Source organism: Lissotriton helveticus, chromosome 6 (assembly GCF_964261635.1).
Source record: "Lissotriton helveticus chromosome 6, aLisHel1.1, whole genome shotgun sequence".
In the NCBI taxonomy this organism is placed as follows: Eukaryota; Metazoa; Chordata; class Amphibia; order Caudata; family Salamandridae; genus Lissotriton; species Lissotriton helveticus.
In genome coordinates this window covers 1,260,627,387-1,260,653,529 of record NC_136067.1, presented here as the reverse complement: position 1 = coordinate 1,260,653,529, position 26,143 = coordinate 1,260,627,387, and the positions used below count along the sequence as shown (strand labels likewise).

The following is a 26,143-nucleotide window of genomic DNA, read 5'->3' as shown; positions in this document are numbered from 1 at the left end:
ACATGTCCTTCACACATTAGGAAATTCACAGTAGGATCTCTTCACAGAGTGAAGAAAGAATGAGAAGAACTCTGGATCTGAATCTGAAGGCACAGAAAGAAAGCAACTGCTGCCAGCATGCATAAGTGGTGCTTTTATGCAGCTCCAAACGTCACTTTCGGAGAGGGAAGAGTTGACGCGGAGTCGCAAAATGCCACCAACCAATTTGCAGAACAACTGTTTTTTGAGTTTTTCCGGATTCAGTCTGGCATCTGGGAATATTCAGAAGGTGAGGATCGCAGTAAGAAGTGTCCAACAGAAAGTAGGATACAAAAGGCATTGTGAGTGCCTAGCTGCCATAAAACAGCAAGATGGCTCACTGAGCTGAATGCACATGGTGCAGTGTGCCAGAAGTAGGAAGCTTGAATCCCTGCAAGGCAGACTCAGTCTACCATATAGGTTTGTTAAGGTAGTGCCATAAATGGAGTAATAGAAAAATATGCTATTTATAGAGCTGCATAAGTGTATTATGATGTGTGTATGTAAAGTATGATGTGCTATATAAAGTACAAAATATTACCAGCAGGAACAATGCAATGGGCCCAAAACCAGAGTAGGTATTCTGTTACTTAAATATGCACAGGTTACTTTAAACAAAGGTACAGGGGAGAAGAGGAAGACCTATTTCTGAGATCTATTCAGGAACTTTGCACACATTCCAGGTACTGGATGTTGTATTGATGTGCTCTAGGCTCCAGAGAAATGCAGACACAGCCTGTCCCCCCTTGTTAAGACATCTGCATACATCAAACCCTTACAAAAATGACAAAATATTTTATTTAAACCAGAAAACAAATACAAAAATCAGAAGTTTAATTTTAATTGGAAAGTTGGAGCTTTTCAATATTTTGTTTTATTTCTAAAAGACCTAGTGTTGTGCTAGGTTTTAAGCATATCATGTTGTCTTTTTTGCTCTTAATGCATTGTCTGTTTGCTGCACTTGAGCTGCTTCTGCGAATCAAGAGTAGGGATCTTCTTAATGGGTAATCTTCGATTTCTGGTTTCTTCACATTTGAAGATCGGTTTCAAATTTTCATTTAGATTTTTTATGTATACATACTTTATTATTCTGCTCAAATTATTTAATTTTCAAAACAGTCGCAGGCCCTAGGTTAAGAACTGCTGGTCTAAGACGGGCGACGCTGCACTGTGCAAAAGGATTAGGATAATACACTGAGGGAAGAGTAGAAACGACTCATTGCACGTGTTCAAACTCACATTAAACAGTCCTTTATATAAATGATCATGCGTTCCCACATTTTTGGAGTTCTGAACCTGGCAACTGGAGAGATCATTGAAAGATATTCGGATAAGCTGCACCCTCTGTTCATTTATCTGGGTTCTCAAGTATAAACATGACACAACCACCTTGTACATCAACAGTGACTGTGTGAATGTCTACTGTGCGTTTTTCAAGTAAACTGCTCTCAGAAGGATTCCTGTATGTATGCTCATGTGTAACTTCACCTCACATGGCAGTGGTTGCCTGTCTCCCTCCGTGAGCCACATTGTCACGAACTGCCGGATGGTGGGGACGGGTAAATAGGAGGATACAAAAGGCAGTGTGAGAACCCAATCATCCAAAGGCAGCAGGATGGCTCACCGAGTGGAACACATATTGCTTCCAAAATGTGATGTGCTGGAGATAAAGACCTGCTAGCAAGACTCAGTCTTACCATGTCAGGGGGTAAATCAAGCATCATAAAATGGGTAATAGTAGCATCTGTATGCGGTACAAAGGGCTATAAAAAAACAAAAGCTACTCCTGATGCAATGTGTTCGAAAGGGACACTTTTCATTGCTGATCATAAAATGTAAACATCATCAAAATGCCGTAAGCTGACGAAAAACGTTAAAGACACAAACGTGAAAGACACAGTAGATAACTAACGTTTGAAGGGGCCTGATCCCGGTGTGGCGCCACGGCCAGGGCGACCGACACTGGAATCTGGGGATCAGGGTTCGATCCCCGGCTCCGGCGGCAGGTTAGCCCAGCACCATGTGACTCTGGGCAATAGCTTGCTTAATCTTCCCGACGGCCCCCAGCGCCTAGAGACCCTAACGGGTGATTGTGCGCTACACAAATGTGGATTATTATTATTATTATTATCCCACAACAAGCCAATGGGTGAAGGGGGCTAACTCGAAGCCCACAGTCTCTGTATAGTCCTAGCACATGTTTTTGGTTGATGCCAGACCTACACTGGCAAAAACACATGAAACTACTACAATTGTCAGGTGTACGAGGTACCTCGGATCTATTCCTATACAACCACAAGATAAATAAATGGAAAGGAATAAAACGGTCAAAAACTATATAACTAACATTAGTAATGAAAAACATACCCAGCAATACAGAATGGCACACAGATAGAATACGTGCTACCAGAATGTCATTTTTATATAAGGGATAAAGTATTCCCTGCAGTACATTATAAGAATATTGCAAGTCACCGAGGAGTTCCATAGAAATATAGAAGAACGAAGCAGAAGTGACTTGCAAAATCCTTATGTACAGAAGGGGGCACTTTATCCCATATAAAACAAGGTCACGCCATCACCTTTCCCACAAACGACCTAACACCTTGGTGCGCAGCTCTTTCATATGAGAGAGGAAGCATGTCTGCAAATATGAAGAATAAAAAGCTACTCTAGTGCAAAATTAAACACATCTAAAAACCTGTTAGATATTTGTTGCAAAAAGATATTAGAAACAGTTCAATACAAGTCAGTTTAAAAAAAAGTCTGAAGTAGGTTAGAATGTTTAGAAACATGCAGAAATACTCTTAACTTTTCTATAATTATATAAGGAATGTAAAACATAATTGTGTTATTTCTGATAGTCACTGTAAACTAGAAAAATAGCGCATGAGCCGTAAGGTCCACGTTTGTGCTATACAAAACTTTATAAATCAATAAATAAAAGCAACATTTCATTGTTGTTGCTTTAAACATCTGCTCTGTTACCTGACCGGCCTTTCACATGGACTGCTGGCTCAGAACATCAGAACTCGACTGCAATTACTTATTAAATTAGAGTTCTGACGTCTTTTCTTTATAACCAGGGACTAAATGTGTCAAGTCGCTGATTATATAAGGGATTACGAATCCTCCGACGAACACTGTAAGGATATTGCAGGTCACCGAGGCCTAAGATCTTTTTGAAGGTTTTGACATTGTGCTGCCACTATGGAAATCAGTGGCTTTTCTCCCGTTTACTCTATGGTCGCATGTTTTACAGCCATTACTTTCGTTTTTAACTTATTCATGTTATATTTCTAAATCACAGTCCATATGCACTTACTATATACCACGTTTTGCTAATATTTTTCTTTTTGGGTAATTATTATTAACCAGCTCAACTGTACTCATTCTATTGACTTCAAAATGGTTAAGTGCCGATTAAATCGACCAGGATTCGAACTTGTGACCAGAGTGTCAAACACAGTTCTCAGCGATTGAAGAATTAGTCTACTAAAGGTGGTCGTCTCACTTGATTTTTTTACCTTTGATTTAGTCTAGCCTTGAAAACGTTTTGTGGAGAAATAAAACGTGCTTTTTGTACTTTTTAAATGGATTAATTTCAGAACATGACAATGAATTTCAATAGATTTTTGATGCAACGGTGATGGAGAGCATTTAGAACGAAGATCAAATATTGGCTGTGGCGCAAACACATATTTTAAGGTTTAAAAAAACAAAAACATTGGAACCGATGTCGCAAAGTAGCGGAGGTTCACTAATTGGATTGTTCTTTGTCACATCTAGCCAGTGGGCCAAACCATCCTAACCTCCCTGAAGTATGGCTCACTTATGACATATTACATGTTATAGTCGGATTATGGTTAAGTCTTGTTCTATGAATCAACTGAGAACTCGAATCTGGAACTCATGCTATTGATGCCCATAGGCAAAACTCATCTAGCCATTAAAAAGGACTCCAGCTGCGAGCCTCGTCTGAAGAGCACCTACCCTTCCTACACTCGATCACTTCATGTCAGATTTAGAATGTTCTATTAGTAATGTGGCAAGAAACACTACATCAATCTGGAACTTTAAGGATGAAGGGGGTCAAGTTTTCTTTTGTTTTTTTAAGGGCAGGTGTTAGGCAAGAGCATTTGATTTGACTACATTTACATACATTATACTTGGACTTTCAGACAATCCTTTTTCTCCACTGGTTTGTTGTGTCAATCATTTTTCTACTGCTCACTGCAGCGCACAACATGGGGCAATGGATCCGCTTATTTCAGCCAATGGCCAACTTCAATGAAATTGATGGCATTTGACCCTTTTCACAAGGTGCACATCTGCCACAAAGTAGTAGTTCCCTTCAGTGCCAGGGATTACTATTGCAATGTGGTAATAATGAGATACAAAAATCGTTTAAGCCAATTTTTTTATATTGGCGAAGGCCTGGCTGCGCCCCAAACACTAAAGTTTTGCAAAAGCTATGACAAAACAAACACTGGTTTTAATTCCAAAAGGCAAGCAGCCAACGCCAGATCTATTGGCTTTCCCTACACTTGCTTCTATTCTGCCCCCTATTAAACATTCTATGGAAAAACTAGATTTTACCATGGGTTGAGGCTTTTAATGTAAATCCGGCAAAGGTTCGTATGTGTTGTGGTATTCAACTGATATTTATTATAACTTTTAAAAAAATTCTCAGTTTATACTCTGCCTGACAGACAAGACTAACATTTTAAAAACTGTAAAAATAATGTGATTAATTTGCTATTTTTCATATGTTGTATTATGTATGTATTACTGTCCGTATATCTCTGTATTTATGTTCTATAAGAGTTCTTACTACTTTTTACTTTTGAGGATATTGGATTGGTGTAATGGTTTTAATTCGAATAAACTTGAATTTTTAAATTGATTTGGTTAGTCGCACGTCTCCCCACGCGGCGATTTTCATTTCTGTTGTTTTGTAGGCTGTCACAGATCAACCTGGCAGTGGGAAAAAACCCACCAAATATACTACAAATTATACACACAGATGTATTATCATAGAGGATTTATACCAAGCATGAATATTATGCCTTTAGTCCTAAAATTCAAGAATATCATGTACCTTTAAAAATATATAGCCCACACTAATTTTAAATCATATGCAAACAGCATTTAAATAGCTTGCAAAATTGTATCTGTACTTCACTTACATACCCCATTTGTATGACTGTCCTGATGAAATCCAATGCCCAAGTGTCTACCCTTGGAAACGTTTTGAATATGAACGAGATAGAAAGAGGAATCACTGCCAAACATAATAGTTACATGTGGATGGAGTTGAGATACTGCAGGGTCTAAGAAAACCACAGACCACAGAAGAGGGAGGAACTTCAATATGGGAGTAACACCCACACTAAAGCGACAACAGAAGACGCTCTGTGCAGTAACCTCATGAATTGACTCCCACTGTAGCAACCACAGTCCATTAACTCCTGATGTGGCAACCACAATAAATAAACACCAACGTGGCAGCCAGATGAATACCAAGAACCCCTGTGTGGCAACTACGTAAAATAAATCTCTGTGGCAAAATGCCCAGAAGAAACCCACATGGTATCTACACCCAAGAGACCCTGTGTTCCAACCACACCACAGAAATCCCAACATGGAACATACAAAAGCACCACAGAAAAGCCAGCAGGTCCAGTGCACTACAGGGATGATGTTACACCAGCACCACAGGACACTGTGTTAGGCGACCACAACACCATAAGGCAAACACCCCAACATGAGCTCACTTGTGGCAACCACATCATATTAATTGCTCCTTATAGTAAATGCACGACAGGGAATATCCCTTGTGGCAACTGCACCACACGCCTCCCAATTTGACAAACACACCAAAGAAGCCCATTGTGGAAATCAAACCATGGCATCTCTATGGCAAACACATCACAGATAACCCAGCGTCAGAACACATCACATCAACATACTGCAGTAACTAGATCATAGGAACCTGTGGTGTGGAAACTGCACAAGACTAACCCATTGTGGGAACCACACCACAGAATGTTCAGATTGGAACCCACCACCAAACAACTATTTTAGATCTAGAACGGCACAGGCACTACCACATTGTGGTGAACCAAGGGTGAAAATTACACCAGCCCTGTTTGGCAAGCACTAGACCCCTAAAACCATTACATCCTATAATGACACCAACAAATCATGAAGTGACAAACTTTCCACAAAATCCTACCTGTAAAACCACAGAATAGGAACCACCCCTATATACGCCCAATGCGACAACCATACCAAAAAGATATCACGTGGAACTAAAACAAAAGAACAAGACAAAGATCCTGGACTCATTTTGGTTGTTTGCTTAAACTACTTTAAATAAACAAGGAATATGTTACCTTTTCATTAGACAGTGTACAGAATGGGTAATTCTCAATGCACATGAATGCTTTGGTCATAAGTAGCAGCTGAAAGATACCTTAAAACACTCATTTTCAACATTAAAAAAATAATGACAAAGAATAATCGACATTTTATTGAAACAATATTTATACATTACATTTTGACAAAATGGAAAAAAATTCCTACCAAAAAAAAAAAAAAATCAAATCAAAAGTACCAATGAGCCCAGAAAAAATGCCAAAATGTACAAAAAGGACAAGAATTTTCTTAGAAAAAAAATAAAGACGACAAACTATATTCTTGTACCAAACAAAAATTCCCAGCAGGTAATTTAGAAAACATTTAAAAGAGAGGAGCAGTTTACTACAGGAAGATGTGGTTATCCTATGTCAATACTGAACTGATTGTTGACTGTGGTTCTATATAATCGGATCAATGATGTGGAATTATTGTCAGGTTTTGGCCAATCTTTTTCAAGCAGTGAGATCAACAATGATACGTACACACTGTGCAAATTAAGGCTTCAATTGACCGTGGAGTCAAAGGAACACAAAACAACATCTGCAAAGGCAGCATTCACTGAATTCTCGAAAGCTCGCCTACTTGCAATTTTGAATATATCTGGAACATCTACTCTTTCAAGAAACGTTTTGTGCCTTGGATCCACTTACTGCCTCAGATAATGTAGATGTATGCATAGATCATTGTACTGTATACATATGCATATACAATACTTATTTACAACCCATCACTAGCACCAAAGCCATCATGCAATGATTATTAGTTACGTCATATAAGTAGCTGTTAAATGAAAAACAGATAATTTACAATATAAATAACAGATCACCTCCAATTTGACATTAGATATCTCAAAAACACAACCATGCTTTTTAACTCTCAGATAAATAACACTTTTCAAATTGATGATTGGCTTTATAGCAAATTAATACCCTGCCGGCAGGAAGAACTTGTTGCTATCAAACAGCAACCCTGAGTAGAAGTTTAGGTCAATAAATAGAAGAACAATCATGAAAACCTCCCAGCAGCTAAAACAAAAAAACTACTGATTGGCAGAAGATGACAGCAGAATAAATGGATACATTAGTCATCGTAATAAAAAGGGGGCTATTAACCTGCACATTGTGAATACTGCAGGAGATCAAATTCCATTTGGAGTCATGTGCATCCAGTTCTGGAAGTGGCAGTGACAAATGCCAGATCAAAAGCTGTTTTTGAGGGACACTGTCACTTCAGGAGGGAAAAACAGAATGAGTTTATAGGTTCAGATACAACGATACAGCTAAGGATATAGGTGGAGTGTGAGGCAGTTTTACAACACTGGAGGAATTTTGTTCTCTGAAACTGATGAGACATTCATCTCCCTGGATTTCAGCCAGGAGAATTTGCAAAGGTGAAAAGACGTTCAGGGTGGCAAAGAAAGAATTCCATGATGAAAACCCGGTAAGGTTTTCAGCAAATGCAAGTCTAATGAGATCTAGACTTATGGGATTGGGGAGCTGGAAGACCCACTAAAGTTGTAGCGACATAAGTCAAAATAACCAACACATGAGAGCATTAAGGAGGAAATTCTTTTATGTCAATGTTCAAATCTTACTAGAGCACTGGGGGACATCTAATAGTTAATGCAGAATATAGGTTAGGCAATTTATCAGACGAGTAGTTTACATTTATGGTAGTTCCTAAGTAGGGGTTTTCCTTTATACCATTTTTTTTTAATATGAAGTAATGGTAAGTTGAAACTAGATCACACGAGAAGCCTGTAAAACATGCTGACATTTCTAGAAATCAGCTGCGTCCTCTCAAAAAGAGGAGTAAAAACTAAGAGCACAGAGGATTAGTATTTACTGTTGTTGTCCCCCAAACTCGGATATGATTTTGTGATAAAGATGTTTTTCTTAAAATAAAACCTAACATGCTTAAGCAAATCTGCACAGGAATTCAAGACAAATGGTTTTGTCCAGAACTGTGGAACACATACCTGCTGCTTGACGTTTTAGCAAGTGAGCTATGAGGTAACCCTTTCAACCCTGGCCCCAATATTGAACTTGAAAACGAAACTACCAATGACCTCTACCTATACCTGGACACTGACAAACACAGCCTTTACTGCTCAGGCGTTGACCTTGCCGTCAGTTCACAAATGGGGCTAGTAGTGCTTCCGGAGTCTCATTATAAAATCTCACCAGAAGGCAAAGTTAAGTGTTGAGCCACCTAGAAGCAACAGGGGCAAAATGCGGAGTAGGGCTCAAGGTCTAAGTGGAACAAAACATATCACTGAAAGGGAGTACATGTTTGAAATGTAAATGGCACGGTTGGGAAATGCAACAGGTGAACAGCCCCCATTTTAACATGGTTTCAAAAAACATTTGTATCTACAACTGATAAGTTCATTTAAACCCACATGATCAGAATACATCTGTATGCACTTCATGGAAAAAAGACAACAAAAAACCTTAATCCTAAAAAAGCCTGACTGCGGATGGTACCATTTCAAACTGATGTTTTGGCAGTGGATTGGCATAGAATTGTAAACATCCAGGACTAAGTACCCTTCCTTTGTTTTTCTTCCCTTTCAAATGTTTTCTTTGTAAAGGCAAAATCTTTGAAGCGTCATTTAAAAGTCTTTATATTTGGTTGGAAGGGCGTGATCTGCCCCGCCAGTTTCTTTTTAATGTTAGGCACAAGGTAAGTCTCTGTGGGTTAAACGTTCAGCATATCCTCGTCGCTGTCGTCATGGAAAGATTCTACATGGTGAGCGTTTGGTGCCTTCCCGCGAGCAGCTTTAGCTTTCCCTGTTCTACCCTTGCCACCATTAAGCAACCCCCTGATACTCTCTTCACCTTCATTGAGGAATGAGCTGTGGGTGTGGTTTGTTCCCTCCATTTCCCTCCCGCGCCCAGAGTGAATCTTGACGTCAGGGAGAGTGAGCACTTCGTCCTCGCTGTCCTGGTCATCCACGTGGAGAGACGTGAAAGCCGAAGACCGAACAGATTTAGAGATGTGGCCATTTTCTTGGCCGCCTTTCCCTGGTCTTACGCTGGAGTTCGAGATGTCATCCATGAGCCACTCCGTTTCGTTTTCATCAGTTTCTTCATCAGTGTTTACCTGTGTGCCACGAAAACACAAAGAAAACAAAGATACATTATAAAAAATAAATCTGTATTTTTTAACCTGAAAAAACCCACAAAAGAGTGAAAATGGTTAATTATATTGGTAGTTCCTTACCTAGGAAAATAACTATTTTTAAGGGATTCACATTCTAACTAAAACATTCAAATCATGAGATTTGCAAATTCCGAATGCAAAAAAACTGCTTTAGGAATAATTCACATTCACATTCCCTATTTGCTTTTGTAGCTACAGCCTTTCACCTTTTTGTGAGTCAATGTCAATTGCTCTGTTGAGTCAATGCAAGAAAGTGCCTCAGTGTGCCTTAGTGATGCAGATACGTCTTCCATAATACCTCAAAATACCCAGATGGCAAGTGAATGTTAGAGGTAACTAGCCTCTTCTTTACTAACAGATTCATACAATAAGTTAGTTTCAAGCAGTAATAGAAAGAAGGTGGACACAGAGAGAAGAGCCAAAGAAGCTTGACCCACATATTGTCCTTCCGTGGCATTTTCTCCTCACACATTTCAAAGCCAACACTGTCTAAAAGTTCTACTGCGCAAACCTTGCCCTGGGATCACCCAGGGCAACTAATTGACCTATAGTCTACCTGTACTTTCCTGGAAGTGAGAAACACTTCCCATACCCACAAGCACAAAAAGCTATTTATGGAAATGCAGTTACAATGTTTCATCTACATAGTTAACCAAATACCTCTTAATATCGAGAGTTATGCCGGCTCTAGAGTCTGAATTGGATGAGATGAGAAAACATGTAAAGAGAAGTAACTACCATTAAAGAATTCATATGTTGAGAGAAAATCATCTGAGCATGGAAAAAAAAGCACCTCTCCGATATGAAAAAGTGTATATTGCGTATTAACTCACTAATGCCCTAAAAACAGTATGCCAAAGAGAGGAAAGGCGATGGGTAGCGAAGGGACGCTCCGCTTGCAACTGGCTAGGCGTACTGCTAATGATAAGGCGTTGAAGGCGGCAAGAGCATGGGGAGCATTAGTGGCAGAACTCCAGACCCCTGCTATGGACGCTGAGGAAGACGAGGAGGATGTAGCGTCAGTTCAAGGGGAGAGAGCGACGATACCGAACTGACAGGGAATATAGTGCGGAATGGTGTACCGAATGGCTGCGCGGGGGAGGGCCACCTAGCACATTCCGGGCTTGGTGGTATTAGCAGACTAGAGTGATGACGCGAGGGAATATACATTTCAGCAGTGGAACCTCTTTCTAGTTTTTTCTTTTTCTTTTCCTCTGTTTGATTGGTTGGATGACAGAATAGTCCGATAACCTCATTTTGATCTAGCTGAGTAGGGCACACTGGCAGGGGGTGGGTGTAGAGGGGAAGGGGTGTTAGGATTGTTGGGAAAGGGGACAGTTACAGTAACCTTGATTACTATGAAAACGCTTGATGAGCCATCTGCATAATGGCGGTAAATGCAATGTTTATTTGGAAGGTTATGCGCACAGAGGAAAACAATAAAATTAAAAAAAAAAAAATACAACTATAATACCTTGAAAACGGTAACAATCCAGGTTGACAATAGGGATATGGAATTATATATATTGTTAAAAACTGAAAACCTTACATTGACAAATGGGCCCTCCATTAAAAAAATTGAGTCACTCAGATCTGTGACGTATTTACAGATATCCCAAACGCAAAAAAATCTTTAGCTTTCCATCAAGACCTTCAGCTTATGGAAGAGAACTATGTATCTTCCCTTCCTAGAGTTAGGTTTTATGTGAAGCACATATGTGTCGGAGAACAACAAGGAGAAACAGTTCCAAAACGTTTTCATGCAGTTTGAGTGAATTTCAAAACTGATGAATACAAACTTAAAGATCTTGCAAGTGCCCACATTGTCACTGGCGGAGCTCCACAAGGATCCTCCCTGATCAAGACTCTCTGTAATGCATGATCGCTCTAGCTGGCATCATTCACTCTCATGGACACTTTCGTACGCCGATGACATATAATCCCTTCCCTCCCCTCATGGACAAGATGCCCAGTACCTGGATCAAGTTCAATGCCTGCATGACTGAAATCGCCCAGTGGATGAAGCTTAACTGTCTGAAGCGAAAAAGCGTCTAGAACAAAACTGTGATCTTCAGGAAGAGCACTTCACTGTGGGACGCCATCTGTTGGCCAACAGTGACCCCACTCCCACTACCCACGCCAAGAACCTCAAGATCATTACTGACAGAAAACTCTACATGACTGCCCAATTCAAATTCGTCCCGCCCAATTAGCACCTGGAAAATAGTCATGCACACTCTCGTCAAAAGCAAGCAGGACTACAGGAACACCTGTGCCAGAATCAACCAAAACCTCACCAGAAGAGTGCAGACTATTCAGAAATCACCAGCCAGAATCACTCTCAACCTCCCACGCTGCACTCACAGCACACAACACCTGAAGGAGCTCCACTGCCTCCACATAAGCAAACAAGCACAATTCAAACTCTTCCCCCACACTTTCAAGGCACTACATAACACTGGCCCAGCATACCTCAACATCGCATCTGGTTTCACAAATCTTCCAGACACCTCTACTTATATGGACTCCTTCTTGAACACATACCACGCATACGGAAAACCAGATCTGGCGGTTGAGCCTTCTCCTACATCGCTCCTAAAGCATGGAATGACCTGCCGCTACACATAAGAACCTCCTCCTCACTTCTTGAATTCTGCAAGAGGCTGAAGACCTTCATCATCATCATCATCATCAAGTTTATTCGATCAATAGCATGATCATACACATACATAAAATCACATGACGTACAATGTTTCATTAAAATAATAAAAGAACACAAGGGAATACAAATGGCATGATCTTCATAGTCCTGAACATCATTCAAGAGTAGGATTATAACTTATATAAGATGATTTAAAACTATTTAAAAACCTAAGCTGAACATTAAAAATGCATTACCATTAAAAAGTCAATTCATAACTGTAATTATACACTGCAGTCCCTGTGAATGTCCTTGGTGCATACTTTCCCTACGTATTCCAGAGTCCTATTCCAAGATATTATTTTACCTGTTTAGACCTCTGCCACCAGGCGTACATCAGATAGCTTGAAAGTGTGAAGAGAAGCCACCTTGTATTATCTGATCTGAATACTCGTAGGGCATCTAAAGGCGTGAAAACAGCAGTAACTGACAAGCCGGAATAATCCATGTTTTTCTCATGGTAGCATAGACAGGACAGAAGAAGACAAAGTGTTCTATAGTTTCTGGGGTAGAGCTACAGGACAAACACAATGGAGTTACTGTAGCATTCAACCAGGTGCTTTTCATAGCATTCAGTGGGAAAACCCCAATCCTACATTGTATTTAAATTGCTCGTGCCTGAGGGGGTTCAACATCATCCATATAAAAATCAAACTTAAAACCACTTTTAACTTTTAAGAATCTGGTGGTTGAAGTGCCAAGTGACCTAGTATCAGTGCAAGAAGAATCAATAACATTCCAGTATCTTTTTTTAAGCTGGGGAACAATTCTTTTTGTAATAGACTGCAGATCATCCCACTTGGTCTCCATTCCCAAATTAAAAAACCACGCCCTAACCTTTTCAAACCAAGCCAATTGTCCTGTCTGTCTATGAAGAGTTAATATTTCCTCCACTGCGTTCTTTACTGGAATCTGGGTATTACTGGTCCAAAGTTTTATCCACAACATAAGCACCTTAAGAAAAGCGAAAGGGTGGTAGACTTTAGTCCAAGATCAAGGCATAAAGGTAGTAATGGCACGTTCATTAGGAGATTAAGGATCAATCTTAAAAATGTATTTTTTGCAACCTCTAGCTGATTCAAATGCTCCAGCCCCCACAGAAGGCCGCGCCCAACCCTTTGGCCTGATGTATTTCTAGGGTGGGAGAAATTGAGCGGAAGGCTGAACGTTTGACTTTCTTAACTATTGCACAGTCCACATGCTGGAGTGTCAGCACGCTCATCTGGATTTGGGGAATCTCTGCCATATTGTCGCTGATTCTAACTCCCACGTAAAGAGGCCAAGTTAAACAGGGACATTTTACTAGATGCTTTAAAACTGAAAGGGGTTTTGAAAATTCCTTGGATAAAATATGTCCGAAATCTTTTAAAAGACCTTGGTCACTTTGAGTATTTCACTAACCCTTTTTCTATTCGCCAAATACCAAGGAAAGAATTGTGAAAGGAGGGTCTTTTGTTGCTGGATTCTATAAGAATGTCATCAGAGATATTAAAACCCACTGTACTCCACAATCAGCTGATTTTAACTACTTTTAATATCTAACGCTATTTAACTTTTGTACCTGGAGTTTATGATAGATTCTTACTAACTAGATTTAGGTTGGGGGTATTTCACAGACTAGTTACTTTGTCCAAAATGAATGACTGGTCTCAAAACCTCCATTTATGCCCTGTGATAATAATTCCAACCAATCAACGATCCATGTATTATTGTTTTGCAAATTTATACTTTAAGGAGACTCTACCTGGCACCAGTTTTAAAAATGATCGAGCTCTGTCAATGCCGACCTGCCTTACTTGCACTACAACAGCTTGAAGATGTGCATAGCACTTTTAAAATAGTGACTTATTTGAAGAAAGTCTTGAGACCTAGGAATCGTTTGTCCACCTAAACCTTCACTTTGGATAAACTATAGGTGAATTTAATAATGTTTTAAGTTTACAATGTACTAGGCATCTTGTTCATATTAAGATGACATTTTTATTACTTAAGACCACGTATTGATGTGTTTTACTCTGATATGACACATATTTTTACCTTTTAAATTGTAAATCCTGTATCGATATGTTCTTTTTCTTCTGTGCTTTTATGATTGTTTTTATGAAGCAACCGAATAAAGCTGTCTTGATTGATTGATTGAACTCCCAAGTAATAAAAGACTTTGTCCTACTCTAAAAGTTGGGCACCCAACCTCACTTTCCCCTTGGTGGAGTTATAGGGATTAAAAACCATACTTTGTTTTTGAGCAATTTACTTCGAGGCCCCGGTCTTTGCATGCTGTCGCAAACTTAGCTTTCACAGTGGTAACCAACTTAACGAAGTGCACAGTTTGATTAGTTAAACATTACATTTTCATTTCACACGAATGTGAGTTTATTTGCACAATCTTCATTTTGATAATCAAAGAAAACACGATTGTCAGAACATTCAATTTAAAATGGTGCTCGGAGGGGGGTAGGGGGCTGGAAAGAATTGTGTGCTAGTGAGGGTAATACGAAAGGAAAGGCAATGTGCAATAAGCAATAACTACATCAGACACAGCTGACACCTATCCAGCCCAATGATGGCAAATTAATCACAGCAAACGTAACAAATAATAGACTCAGATAAATATTCTTGGTCGTCTAAGTCTGAGAGATAATGAGAAGCCGTCCACGTTTCGACCCCTGATTGCAGTAAAGGTAATTAGATCTTTCCAAGAGTTAGACAGCTGGATCAGATTCATTCGATCAAATGGTTTATATGTAAATAAGAACATCGGAATCAACTCAGGAGCCTTAGGGCCCACCTCCTCTGAGTCTGTGGCCTGATTTTTTATGCTGCTATCTATAGATGCTTCCCCCCCCACCCCTCCACTTTCTTTGGTCCTGATGAAGACCCCAGGATATAGATCTAATTAGCTTTACTGCAATCAGGGGTCTAAATGTCGACAGCTTTTCATTATCTCTCAAACTTAGATGACAGAGAATATCTGAGTCTATTATTTGTTATGTTTGCTGTGATTAATTTGCCATCATTAAGCTGGATAGGTGTCAGCTGTGTCTAATGTAGTTATTGCTTATTGCACATTGCCTTTCCTATTACCCTCACTAGCACCCAATTCTTTCCAAGCACTCTAGCCCCCCCTCCGAGCACCATTTTAAATTGTATGTTCCGACAATCTTGTTGTTTTTGATTATCAAAATGAAGATTGTGCAAATAAACTCACATTCATGTGAAATGAATATGTAATGTTTAAACAATCAAACTGTGCACTTCGTTAAGTTGGTTTCCCTGTAACCACTTTATACTGTCCTGTATGCTACCTGGGTCCAGTGGGATTTTGGGTTGCCCCATTGCTATATAACTGTTGCAAACTTAGTTAACACGTTCTGGATGCCCATTGGGGTTTTAGAAATTAGCAGCATGTCGTCTGCCAATAAGAAAGCGGGTATTAACTTGCCAGCTAGTTTTGGTGGGTCACCTCCACAGTCATAAAGATCACTTAGAAGCCAGTTCATATATAAGGTAAACAGGGTTGGGGCCAGCACACTACCCTGGCGCACCCCCTTAGAAAAGAGTATATAATCGGATTGGCCACCATCGGAGTTCCACCTGGCTTTGGCATAATGTTGTAAACAGACCAAAAGTTCGAGCAGGTCACAGGGGAGTCCTAGGTCCCTAAGGGCAGCCCAGAGTCTGGTGCGATCTATGGAATCGAATGCCGTTTTAAGGTCGACAAATACGACATACAAATGGCCCCTCTTGATCTCGACTTCCTCCCAAATGAGCAAAAGAAACCAGAACATCTGATCTAGGGAGCTTGTGGAGGCCCTAAAACGAGCCTGCACATGAGAGAGTATGCTCTTTTCCTCTATCTAGCTGTGGAGATGCGACAGGATCATTTTACTGAAGACTTTCTGATGTACATCTATAAGGCTAATGGGCTATATTTTGAGGGGTCCCCTTTATCCCATTTTTTAAATATGGGGATTATTTCTGCACCCTTCCAGGTTGTGGGTATATGCCCCATGCATGTGATGGCATTAAAAACTGTATGTAGCAAAGGGCCCCATATATTGGGCTCAGATTTGTACACTCTCCCAGTAGTCTATCTAGCCCTGGATCTTTCCCAGTCTGGAGTGAGCTAATTGCATTCACAGTTTCCTCCTGGGAACAACTGACTACATCTTCCACTTCAGACTCTATGTTACAATCCCCAGCTTACTCTGCTGCCTCACTGTCCTTTTCAGAGTATAATTTCTGGAAGTACTCATCCCACACAGGTGGCTGTATATGAAAGTCGTCTTCACTGACCGGCTGGATTTCCCCTTTAGAGAGAAGATGCCAGAATAACTGACAGTCCTTCAGTCTGGATGCCTCAACTAATATATGCCAATTCTCTACCTCCCAGCTCGTTTTTGCCTCAGCCTGTATTCTCTTATAGATTCTTCTTCTGTTTAGTATGTTAGTCCTTATCCCTTTCTTTACTGCCATGGTTAACTCAGTTCTGGCTTACCTACATTAGTCATTGTACCATGGGGCAGTATTTCGTTTAATCACGTTTGAGCTACACTGTCTGCTGAAATAGGGCTTTATGCCGTTCATTAAATGTTGAAAACTAGACAATGTTATTATTTATGTTAGAATTACCCAATATCGTAAGAGTCTGAGCCACCTCTTTATAAATGTTAGGGAGCAGCTTTACATCAGCAATAACATGGGGCCATTTAGTTTTCCTATTGTTGTTAGTAGTGACAACGGGGGCCATCGCTAGATTAGACTGAGTACAGAATAGGAAAGCCAGATAGCCTCAGGAACAGTGCATTATGAGCACTATCCTCATGATTTAGGATAATCATGTCATTGACTTGTGGCCAAAGGTCAAGGTCTACCAATATAAAGTCAATTCTACTTTTAACATTCCCCCTTTTAAATGTAAAATTTGCTTCAGCATCTGAGGGTGTCTGCCCATTACAAGTGCGTACCTCAAAAGCAAGTGTGAATGACAGTACTTGCTGACCAACCTTAGTACATCTTTTAAGGGCTGGCATCAGGAGCTTTTTAACACCTCTAACTTACTCTTCCTCCTGTACTATTTCCTGTACAAAATCTACAGGCTCATATCTTGTATTAAAGTTACAGGCTACGATAAGATGAACAAGTGACTTACCATCAGTAACGATATATCTGTAAGAGACATAGATTAGTTATAGATTCCTTACTTTGTGAATTACCCCCAAGCATCAGACTGGATCTGGAAAGTTTTTCGTCAGCAGTACCCCTGAGCGTCGAAATGTGGCGCTGGTCGACTCCGCATTCGTCGTTGGCATTGTGGTCGCCAGAATGATGTTGCGGTAGCTACTTAGACATCACCCTCGTATGCTGACGTCAGTCCTGTACACGACTTTCCACTCCAGAAGCACAGAGCCAGGCAAGATACTTACCACTGGTGCACAAAACTCGGGTCCTGAAAGGAAGTCCTTAACCCTAGAAGTCAGTTTGCAGAACGGGGAGGATGGGTGGGGCGGTAAGGAATCTATAACTAATCGATGTCTTTTACAGATATATTGTTACCGAAGGTAAGTAACTTGCTCATCTAAAAGAGACAATTAGCTATAGATTCCTTACCTTGTGAATAGATACCCCAGCAATAACAACCCCGGAGGGGAGTCTGTGAACCAAGTTCACACCAGAAAGTCCTGGAGAACAGAACGGTCAAAGAAGCAGTCTCTCTGGACTAGGCTGTCCCGGCAGTAGTGTTTTGTGAAAGTGTGCAGCGATGCCCCCTTAGCCGCCTGACAGATGTCATTTAGGGGGACTCCACGTCCCAAAGCAGTGGTAGCTGCCGTCGCCCTGGTGGAAAGGGCACATAGCCCCACTGGAGGCTCCTTCTTTGCCAAGGAATAGCACCCTTTGATGAACAAAACAACCCATCTAGAGATGGTCAGTTTCTGGACAGCCAGACCTTTTTTTGGCACTCACGTAGCCAACAAAGAGCTGGTCATCCACTTGGAATTGCTTTGTGCGATCCCCAAAAAAATGAAAGCGCACGTTTTGGATCCAGACGGTGGAGCCTCTCTTCTTTCTTGGAAGGATGAAGAGGCGGAAAGAAGGTGGGCAAAGTGATGGCCTGTCCAATGTGTAAAGAAATAACCACCTTGGGAAGAAAGGATGGACGAGTTTGAAGGACAACTTTGTCCGGATGAACAGCCAAAAAAGGAGGTTTTGAAGAAAGAGCTTGGAGCTCCCTCACCCTGCGCACAGAGGTGATGGCAACCAGAAAAGCAGTCTTTAAGATTAGAAGTCTGAGAGGACAGTTATGTAGCAGCAGCCCAAAGGGAGCGCACATAAGATAGGTTAGAACCAAGTTAAAGTCCCACTGGGGCATTACGAAGGGAACAGGAGGAAAAAGATGAGTAATGCCCATAAGGAAGAGATTTACAACAGGGTACTTGAAAAGAGAAGGTTAATCAGGAAGCCTAAGAAAGGCTCATATGGCCGAGAGGTAGCCCTTTAGAGTGCCCGGAGGAAAGCCCTGCTGGGCCAAAGAAAGGAGGAACAAGAAAACCTCAGAAAGAGGCACGGAAAGGGGATCCACAGAATTTGCTGTGGACCATGCCACAAATTTGTTCCATCTGCAGGGGCATACCATCTTAGTGGAGAGACACCTGGCTGCTAAGATAACATCACAGACTGCGGGAGGAAGGTTGCAAGCTGTCAACTGTCGCCACTCAATCTCCACGCAAGGAGGTGGAGGCTGGACAGGTGGGGTGGAGGACTTCCCATGCTGCTGCGACAGAAGATCCTCCAAAAGAGCCAGTCGGATCAGAGGGTCGATGGCCATGTGTAATAGTGTGGGATACCAGACTCTTCGTGCCCAATCCCGAGCCACAAGAATGACGTGGGGCCGGTCACTCCTGATCTTCTTCAGTACTCTGGGCAAAAGTGGTATAGGCAGAAAGGCGTATAGAAGACAGCAACTCCACTCACGACGAAAAGAGTTGCAAAGCGAGTGCCGCCTTGGAAATTCCAACGTGCAGAACTGTTGACATTGCGCGTTGTCTTCAGTGGCGAAAAGATCTAACCAAGGCTATCTCCACTGCTGAAAGAGACGTTGCACCACCTCTGAGTGAAGCTGCCATTCGTGATCCATCATGCACCTGAGGCTGAGTTTGTCGCCCTGGCGTTCAGTGAATCTGCCAGGTGTTGAACCACCAGGGATATACCCTGATGTTCCAGCCATGTCCAGAGGCAAAGGGACTCTTCACATAGGGTCCACGACCCCACCTTGCCCTGTTTGTTGCAGTATCGCATGGCGGCGGTGTTGTCCGTGAACACCTGCACTACTCTTCCCCGGACAGAGGGAAGGAATGCCTTGAGTGCAAGACGAATCGCCCGAAGCTCCAGAAGGTTGATGGCCGGAGGCCAGTGGCTTCTGATCTCCGCCTTCCTCATGTGACCGCCCCATCCCAGAAGCGATGCATCGGGTCACTACTGTGAAATCTGGTTGGGGAAGGGAGAGGGATCTGCAGTTGACCCAATCCTGGTTCGTTAGCCACCACTGCAATTGGCATAATGTGCCCACTGGAACTTCAGGCCCCACTGCAGAGCCCGCATATGCCACCTGGCATGATCCACCAGCAGGATGCAGGAGGCCATGAGGTCCAGCAGCTGCAGGGTCATCCTGACCAAAACCGGGGATAAAGGCTGAAAGATCGGAATCATAGCCCGAATATCCCGGACTCACTGCTCGGGAGGATAGACTCAAAACTGCGTTGTGACCAGAACCACTCCGATGAAGAGGAGCTTCTGAGAGGGGATCAGGTGTGACTTTGACATGTTGGTAGAGAACACCAGCGAAAACAGGAGGTCTGCCATAGTCTGGAGGTGGAAGAGTCTGGGGCGAGCCTGCCTTCAACAGCCAGTCGTCGAGATAGTGGAAGACTGGAACCCCTTTTCTACGCAGATGAGCTGCGACCACCGCCATCACTTTCGTGAACATCCGAGGGGCACTGGTAAGGCCAAAGGGGAGAACGGTAAACCGAAAGTGCTCGTGGCTCACCTTGAACTGCAGGTAATGCCGGTGGGCTGGCAGGACGGGGATGTGAAAGTAAGTGTCCAGCAAGTCCAATGCTACCATCCAGTCTCCAGGGTCGATGGCAGACAGGACCTGAGCCAAAGTCAACATTTTGAACTTCTCCTTCCGGATGAAGCGGTTTACGTTCCTGAGATCCAAGATAGGACACAGGCCCTTGTCGTTCTTGGGCACCAGAAAGTAGTGGAAATAGCAACCACAACCTACTTCTGGGGCAGGAACTCGCTCATTGGCTCCCTTTGCCAAGAGAGCCGTAACATTCGGTTGGAGTAGAGCCAGATGATCCTCAGATATGCGATGGTACTGAGGTGGCATGGCTGGGTGGGGGGGGGGAGGGTAGTCTTGAAGGGGAGATCCACCTGTCCAACGTGATGGTGCACCAGTGGGGGAGGTGATGGTGAATTCTGCCACCCACTGGCGATTGATGGGCCTGAAAGGTCGGACTAAGAGGGTTTGGAGGCTGCTGCAGAGGGGGCGGTGGTTGACTGGCCCGATTGCTGGCCCCCAGACCCATGACGGTGGGCCCCACGTCCCCAGCCACGCAGGAGCTGAACATCTTGTGCCGACCTGTGCCCTGGGTGTAACGTGCCGGGCCACCCCTTCAGTAGCCACGAAAGGGGCGAAAAACGGACTGTGCAGGGCGGGTGGTGGAGAGGCCCAAAGACTTGGCTGTAGCCCGAGAGTCCTTGAAGCGTTCTAGTGCGCTGTCCGCTTTGTCGCTGAACAAGTGTTGGCCATCAAAGGGCGTTTCCATCAGGGTGTTTTGGACATCCCTGGAAAAGCCAGCCGACCTCAGCCAGGTGTAGCGTAGAAGGGTTACCAATGTTGAAATTGTCCTGCCTAGCGAGTCGGCGGTGTCCAGTCCATAGCAGATGGGAAACTTTGCTGCGCCTCTCCCCTCGGCAACTGCACAGGAGAGCACAGCCCGGGCATCCTCCGGGCACTGGGGCAGCACCTGTTCCACTGCATCCCACACAGAGTGGGTGTAACAGCCCAAAAGACACGCGGTGTCTACCAACTGCAGTCCCAAGCTGCAGAAAGAAAACATCTTCCCAAGATGGTCCAGCTTTTTGGATTCCCTATCAGGTGGTGCGTTAGGGAATGCGCCTTTGGACGTTGAGGCTTGGACCACCAAGCTCTCAGGGGTGGGGTGTTGGGAGAGGAAAGTGGGGTTGCCTGGGCAATCATCCTATCCACAGGAGCCCCTGTGTTGGACCTGGATTAGGAACCCAAAATGATGTCAGTTAGGGCTTCATTGAATGGCAGCAGGGGCTCAGAAGAGCTTGCTGGCAGCTGAAGCACCTCTGTCAGGAGGTTAGTCCTGACCGCCACTGTAGGTAGCTCGATTTTGAGAGCCTTGACCGCCCTACGCAACACCACTGTGTAAGATGCTCCCTCCACCCTAGCCACGGCAGGAGGAGACAACATGCCAAGGTCTGTGGAGGTATCCAGGCCACTGGCTTCCCAGAGCTCATCTCTTCAGTCCATACTCTAACTGGTCAGTCAAAGGGTCTCCAGGCCCCTCCCAGTCCTCCTCACCTTCCTCTGGTTGCCAATCTGGCCTTAAAGGAACACCAAGGTAGAACAAGGGCACAAAAGTACCCATCTGCGCCGGATCCAGCGTTGGTCGACTCCGGTCCGTCTTCGTGTCCACGTCAGGATAGAGGCCGGGGTCAACGCCGGCTGGGGACACAACATGCGTCGACTGTGGGCACTGTGCCGATGGAATCGGCGCGGGGGGAGGTGTAATAAGGTCAACCCACGCCGGTCCGGATCCAGCCTGGATCCTAAGGGACCCTGTGGTCCCGGGCCGGAGCTGCCAAAGACCCAGGGCCCCCAGCAGAGTCTGCGGTGCCCGAAGGTACGCCGGCGGAGTCGGGCTGCGCAAAGATGGCTTGCATTGCTTCATAGGGGTCACTCCGGGGCCCGGAAAGGGAGGGAACTTCGGAGTCGACACATTGGGCTCCGCACGCAGAGGCGCACCGCCAGCATCCCTCGTCAAGCCGGCCGCCGGATGGGGAGAAGTCGAAGAGGGACGATGCTTCTTCGACGACTTCAAGTGCTTCGACTTACCTGAGGAGTGCAAAGAAGAATGGTGGTGGTGGCTCCGCGACCGGTCCCTTGACCTCCCGCCTGTCTCACCTCGATGGGCGCGGAGCGGACTGCTGGGCCTTGAGAAGCCTTTGGGACCGCTTTGGCAAAGACTTCGGATTCATGGTCTGGCAGGCGGAACACAACTTGGAGTCATGGTCTAGGCAGAACAGGCACACACAATGCGGATCCATCACCGACATCAACCTTCGGCAGGAACCGCAAGCCTTGAAACCGAGCATCCTACGCGCACCAGGAGTCGAGCACTCAAAACGATGTCGACAAAGGTCGGCAAAAAAAGTCAGTCAAAAAGTTACTGGAGGTACCGCTCTCTCCGGATGTGTGCTGGCTGGTGCGGAAGAAAGAACTGACGTCAGCACACCAGGGCGGCGTCTAAGTAGCTACTGCGACGTAATTCCAGTAACCACTGTGCCAATGACGAAGGCAGAGTCGACCAACGCCACCTTTCGACGTGCAGGGGTACTGCTAACGAAATACTTTCCGGATCCAGTCTGATGCCTGGGGGTAATTCACAAGGTAAGGAATCTATAACTGTCTCTTTCAGATAATACTCTTTTCTTAAAATATCAAGGAAGTTTGAGAGCTTGTTATGGTGGCTGAAGACTTGTGGTGGCTACTAAACCGATTGTATACGTTAATTAATCTGACATGAATATTCCCTTTAAGCATATCAGATCTAAACCAAGGATCTCCTGTGAGCCTATATCTAGCCGCTTGATTTTACAAGCCAATGTGATCTTAACCCAGATCAGCAAGCCACCAGCAGGTCTACCAGCTGCTGAATGTCTAGCTTCAATACTAAACGTGATGTACCCCACCCTATGTATTTGTTCCATTAACCAGGTTTCTTGAAGAAGGCATATATGGCTCCTGTCCACTAGCTTGCCCCACTACGGGTCATTTATATTGGACCTTATACCCGCAATATTCCACAAGATAATGTTCTATTGCTAGTCATCATTTAGGCATCCCTGTAGCGGAAGTCATGTTCTAGAGTTTTCTCTCATTAAACCTTGGGTAGGTGCATGGTGGTTAAGAAAATCAATTGAGGTTCGATTCTCTGTTCCATTTGGGATGTTGTTTATGGTATCCCCAACAGGTTGACTAGCACAAACCATGTCATGGGCCATCATCAATTTAGCATTACTTATCTTTATTCAGTCTGGGTTGTCCAGCTCTGTGAGTGCTTGGTATCTATTACTAGTTGCAAGGCAGTATTGCTTCTCACTCTTCTGCAGATTCTAGGCTGTACGGGCATTTGATGAAATAACTGGACCAGTGGGTTTAAGATGTCCTCTAAATAGCCCAGCGGCATAATGCCAATCCCATGATCAAAACCCCACCCAATTGGTTTTATCCCGATTCTGAGCAATTTTCCTGCAAGACCTGGGGACTGACCATCACTATGCAGTCTCCATGGCTAGGCTTGCGTAAGGGACCAACCCAGCTCACTCTTCCGTTCTGATCCTATGGACCCGTCTTTTCCTGCCCTAGCCATTAGACAAGTGATAGACCTTTGGATATTTACCACATCATCCTCAAATTTATCAAGTCTGTCCAATATTGGAGAAATACACTGTCAAAGCAGTTTATTAAAGTCTCTATGTCCAGGAGAGATAAAACTGTGGAGTCTGGGGACACAGAATAAGATTTTGAAGCAGTTGTAGGTACTGAATAGGTGTTATTAGTCCCCCCATGTGGTAAATCCTGGTATTTATTCTTTGACCTGGTTTTTGCTCCCGGTAAAGGCTCGGGGTGTTTCAATTTTTTATTCTTTTTGACTGGAGGACCTTTTGTCGGAGATGCTGGATGTTGGGAAGGGGACCTAACAGGGGAGGATAATTCCATTATAATTTGTACACTAACAGAATTTCCAGATTCAATAACCCCAGGCACCGCACTGAGAGTAACATCCGAGTTCAGAGCAATAAAACACACTCTATGGATAAACGTCTTTCTACTACTGAGATTTCCTTATCCAAGGCTCTGGTGGCCTGTGCCAGAAAACAGTCAAGGGTAGAGTTTTGGAGGATTTTGGATGTACCCTCCCTAACTCCTGTTTGCTTCTGTTTAACCACTTTCAGACCTCTGTCATCAGAAAGAAATAAGCTACAGCTATCTGAAGGGCTCTTTCTTGATGAAATTGTACTGGCACCAGATCATTATCATGCACCACAAAATTAAAGCTTTTCTCCCTGATGCAGACTTCTGAACATCTACCCAAGCCAAGATCCTACTTAATCTCAGCAAAGGCAACACATACCCTTCAGCATCTCAGGATCACACCAGGTCCCTCTGAAGAGAGTTCTTCACACTGCTACCCAAGAGATTCAGGTCCTCAGGAAGTGTAATAGAATCTCACCTAGCCACACACATCAAGCACACCAGTCTATCTAGTAAACAAGATCAAGATCTCCTGCGGGCTATGTAACACTTGCAACAGCAACCTCTCCAGCTTGAGACAAAAACATTGTGAAAGGAGAGAAGGCCCCAAGTCATATTGTGGTATGTTCCTAGGACCTGCAACTCTTTCCTTGCACGTACAAACTCTTACTGCTGCCCTTAAGGAATGAACTGAAGACATTCTTTTTCATGCAACATAGTGCTGGTACCCACCTGTGTCCCCTTTTCTCATCCTTGCGCCCTTTTGCATTTTCCTGCTCAATGCGTCTGTCCGGTCACTTGCCCGTTGGCTAGTGGACTCCGTGACGACGAAACCTTGAATTTCCAAAGCTGGTCTGGTTGCTCCAGACTGGCCCTTGCTCCCCTGAAAAGGAGCAACCCATCAGACCTTGCTGGTCTGATCCAGAAGCCATCTTCGATTCCTGCGTGGGTTGCATTTGCCAAAGCCTGTTGACCCCGAATCGAGAACCGACACCGCCGACAGCGATAGCCTTCGTGGGACAGTCCGTATCCAGCTCCTGGTCGTCGTCGACACCTCCTGGTCCACGTGGCTGCAGAGACAAGCTTCACGACATCACCTGATCGCATCCAGACATCGCCTGGTTCCTTCCTGGTTCCTTCCTGGTCACTGGCTAGTGACCCAGACTCTGTCCCCTCTGCTTTCAGGTACTCTTCATCCTCGATCCACCCTTGGATCCAACCGGACTTCTCTCCTGGTCGCCTGCAGCATCTTTTCTCCAAGGCTCCATAGAACTCCACGACGAAACCCGACACACTTTGACACCTATGCATCCGCTTCCTGTGGGTGAGGTAACGCAAGTACTGCGGTGGTCCTGTAGAAATTAACTCTCCTAGTTTCCTAGTTTCAAGTGGTTAGCTTCTAGTCCAGTCGGAAGACTCCTAAACCTTTAACTTTCTAACTTTTACGCACCCATTGACTTCTATGTGTGAACGCGTGTGCATTTAGACACTGCACCCGCATCCCGTGGGCCTCCTGCTCCCTACTTACTGTTAGTCCAGTGTAGCCCCAGCGATTCCCAAGGTCCTAGGCCTTACCATTGTTCGTGACGTGGTTCTTATACCACTATTTTAGTATATGGTTTAGCGGGCCACCAGGGCCTGTCCATATTTGTGCAACTTTTGTATGTTATATTAAGTTACTTGTTATGCGCTTGTGCTCCTGTTCTCATAAAGAGTTCAGGGGGTTGTTTTAGAAATAAATACATATATATTTTGAATATATA

General features: G+C 43.7%; 1 protein-coding gene across 1 annotated transcript in view; it reads right to left on the bottom strand.

Moving 5' to 3' along the window:
* Window positions 1-6,538: 6,538 nt before the first annotated feature.
* IGF2R (insulin like growth factor 2 receptor) overlaps window positions 6,539-26,143 on the bottom strand; it is a 1,933,894-nt gene continuing 1,914,289 nt past the window's right edge. The window contains exon 48 of the mRNA XM_078648980.1: window positions 6,539-9,546. Within this exon, the coding sequence (XP_078505106.1) occupies window positions 9,142-9,546 (405 nt within the window). The 3' untranslated portion in view covers window positions 6,539-9,141. The remainder of the gene's footprint in view (window positions 9,547-26,143) is intronic.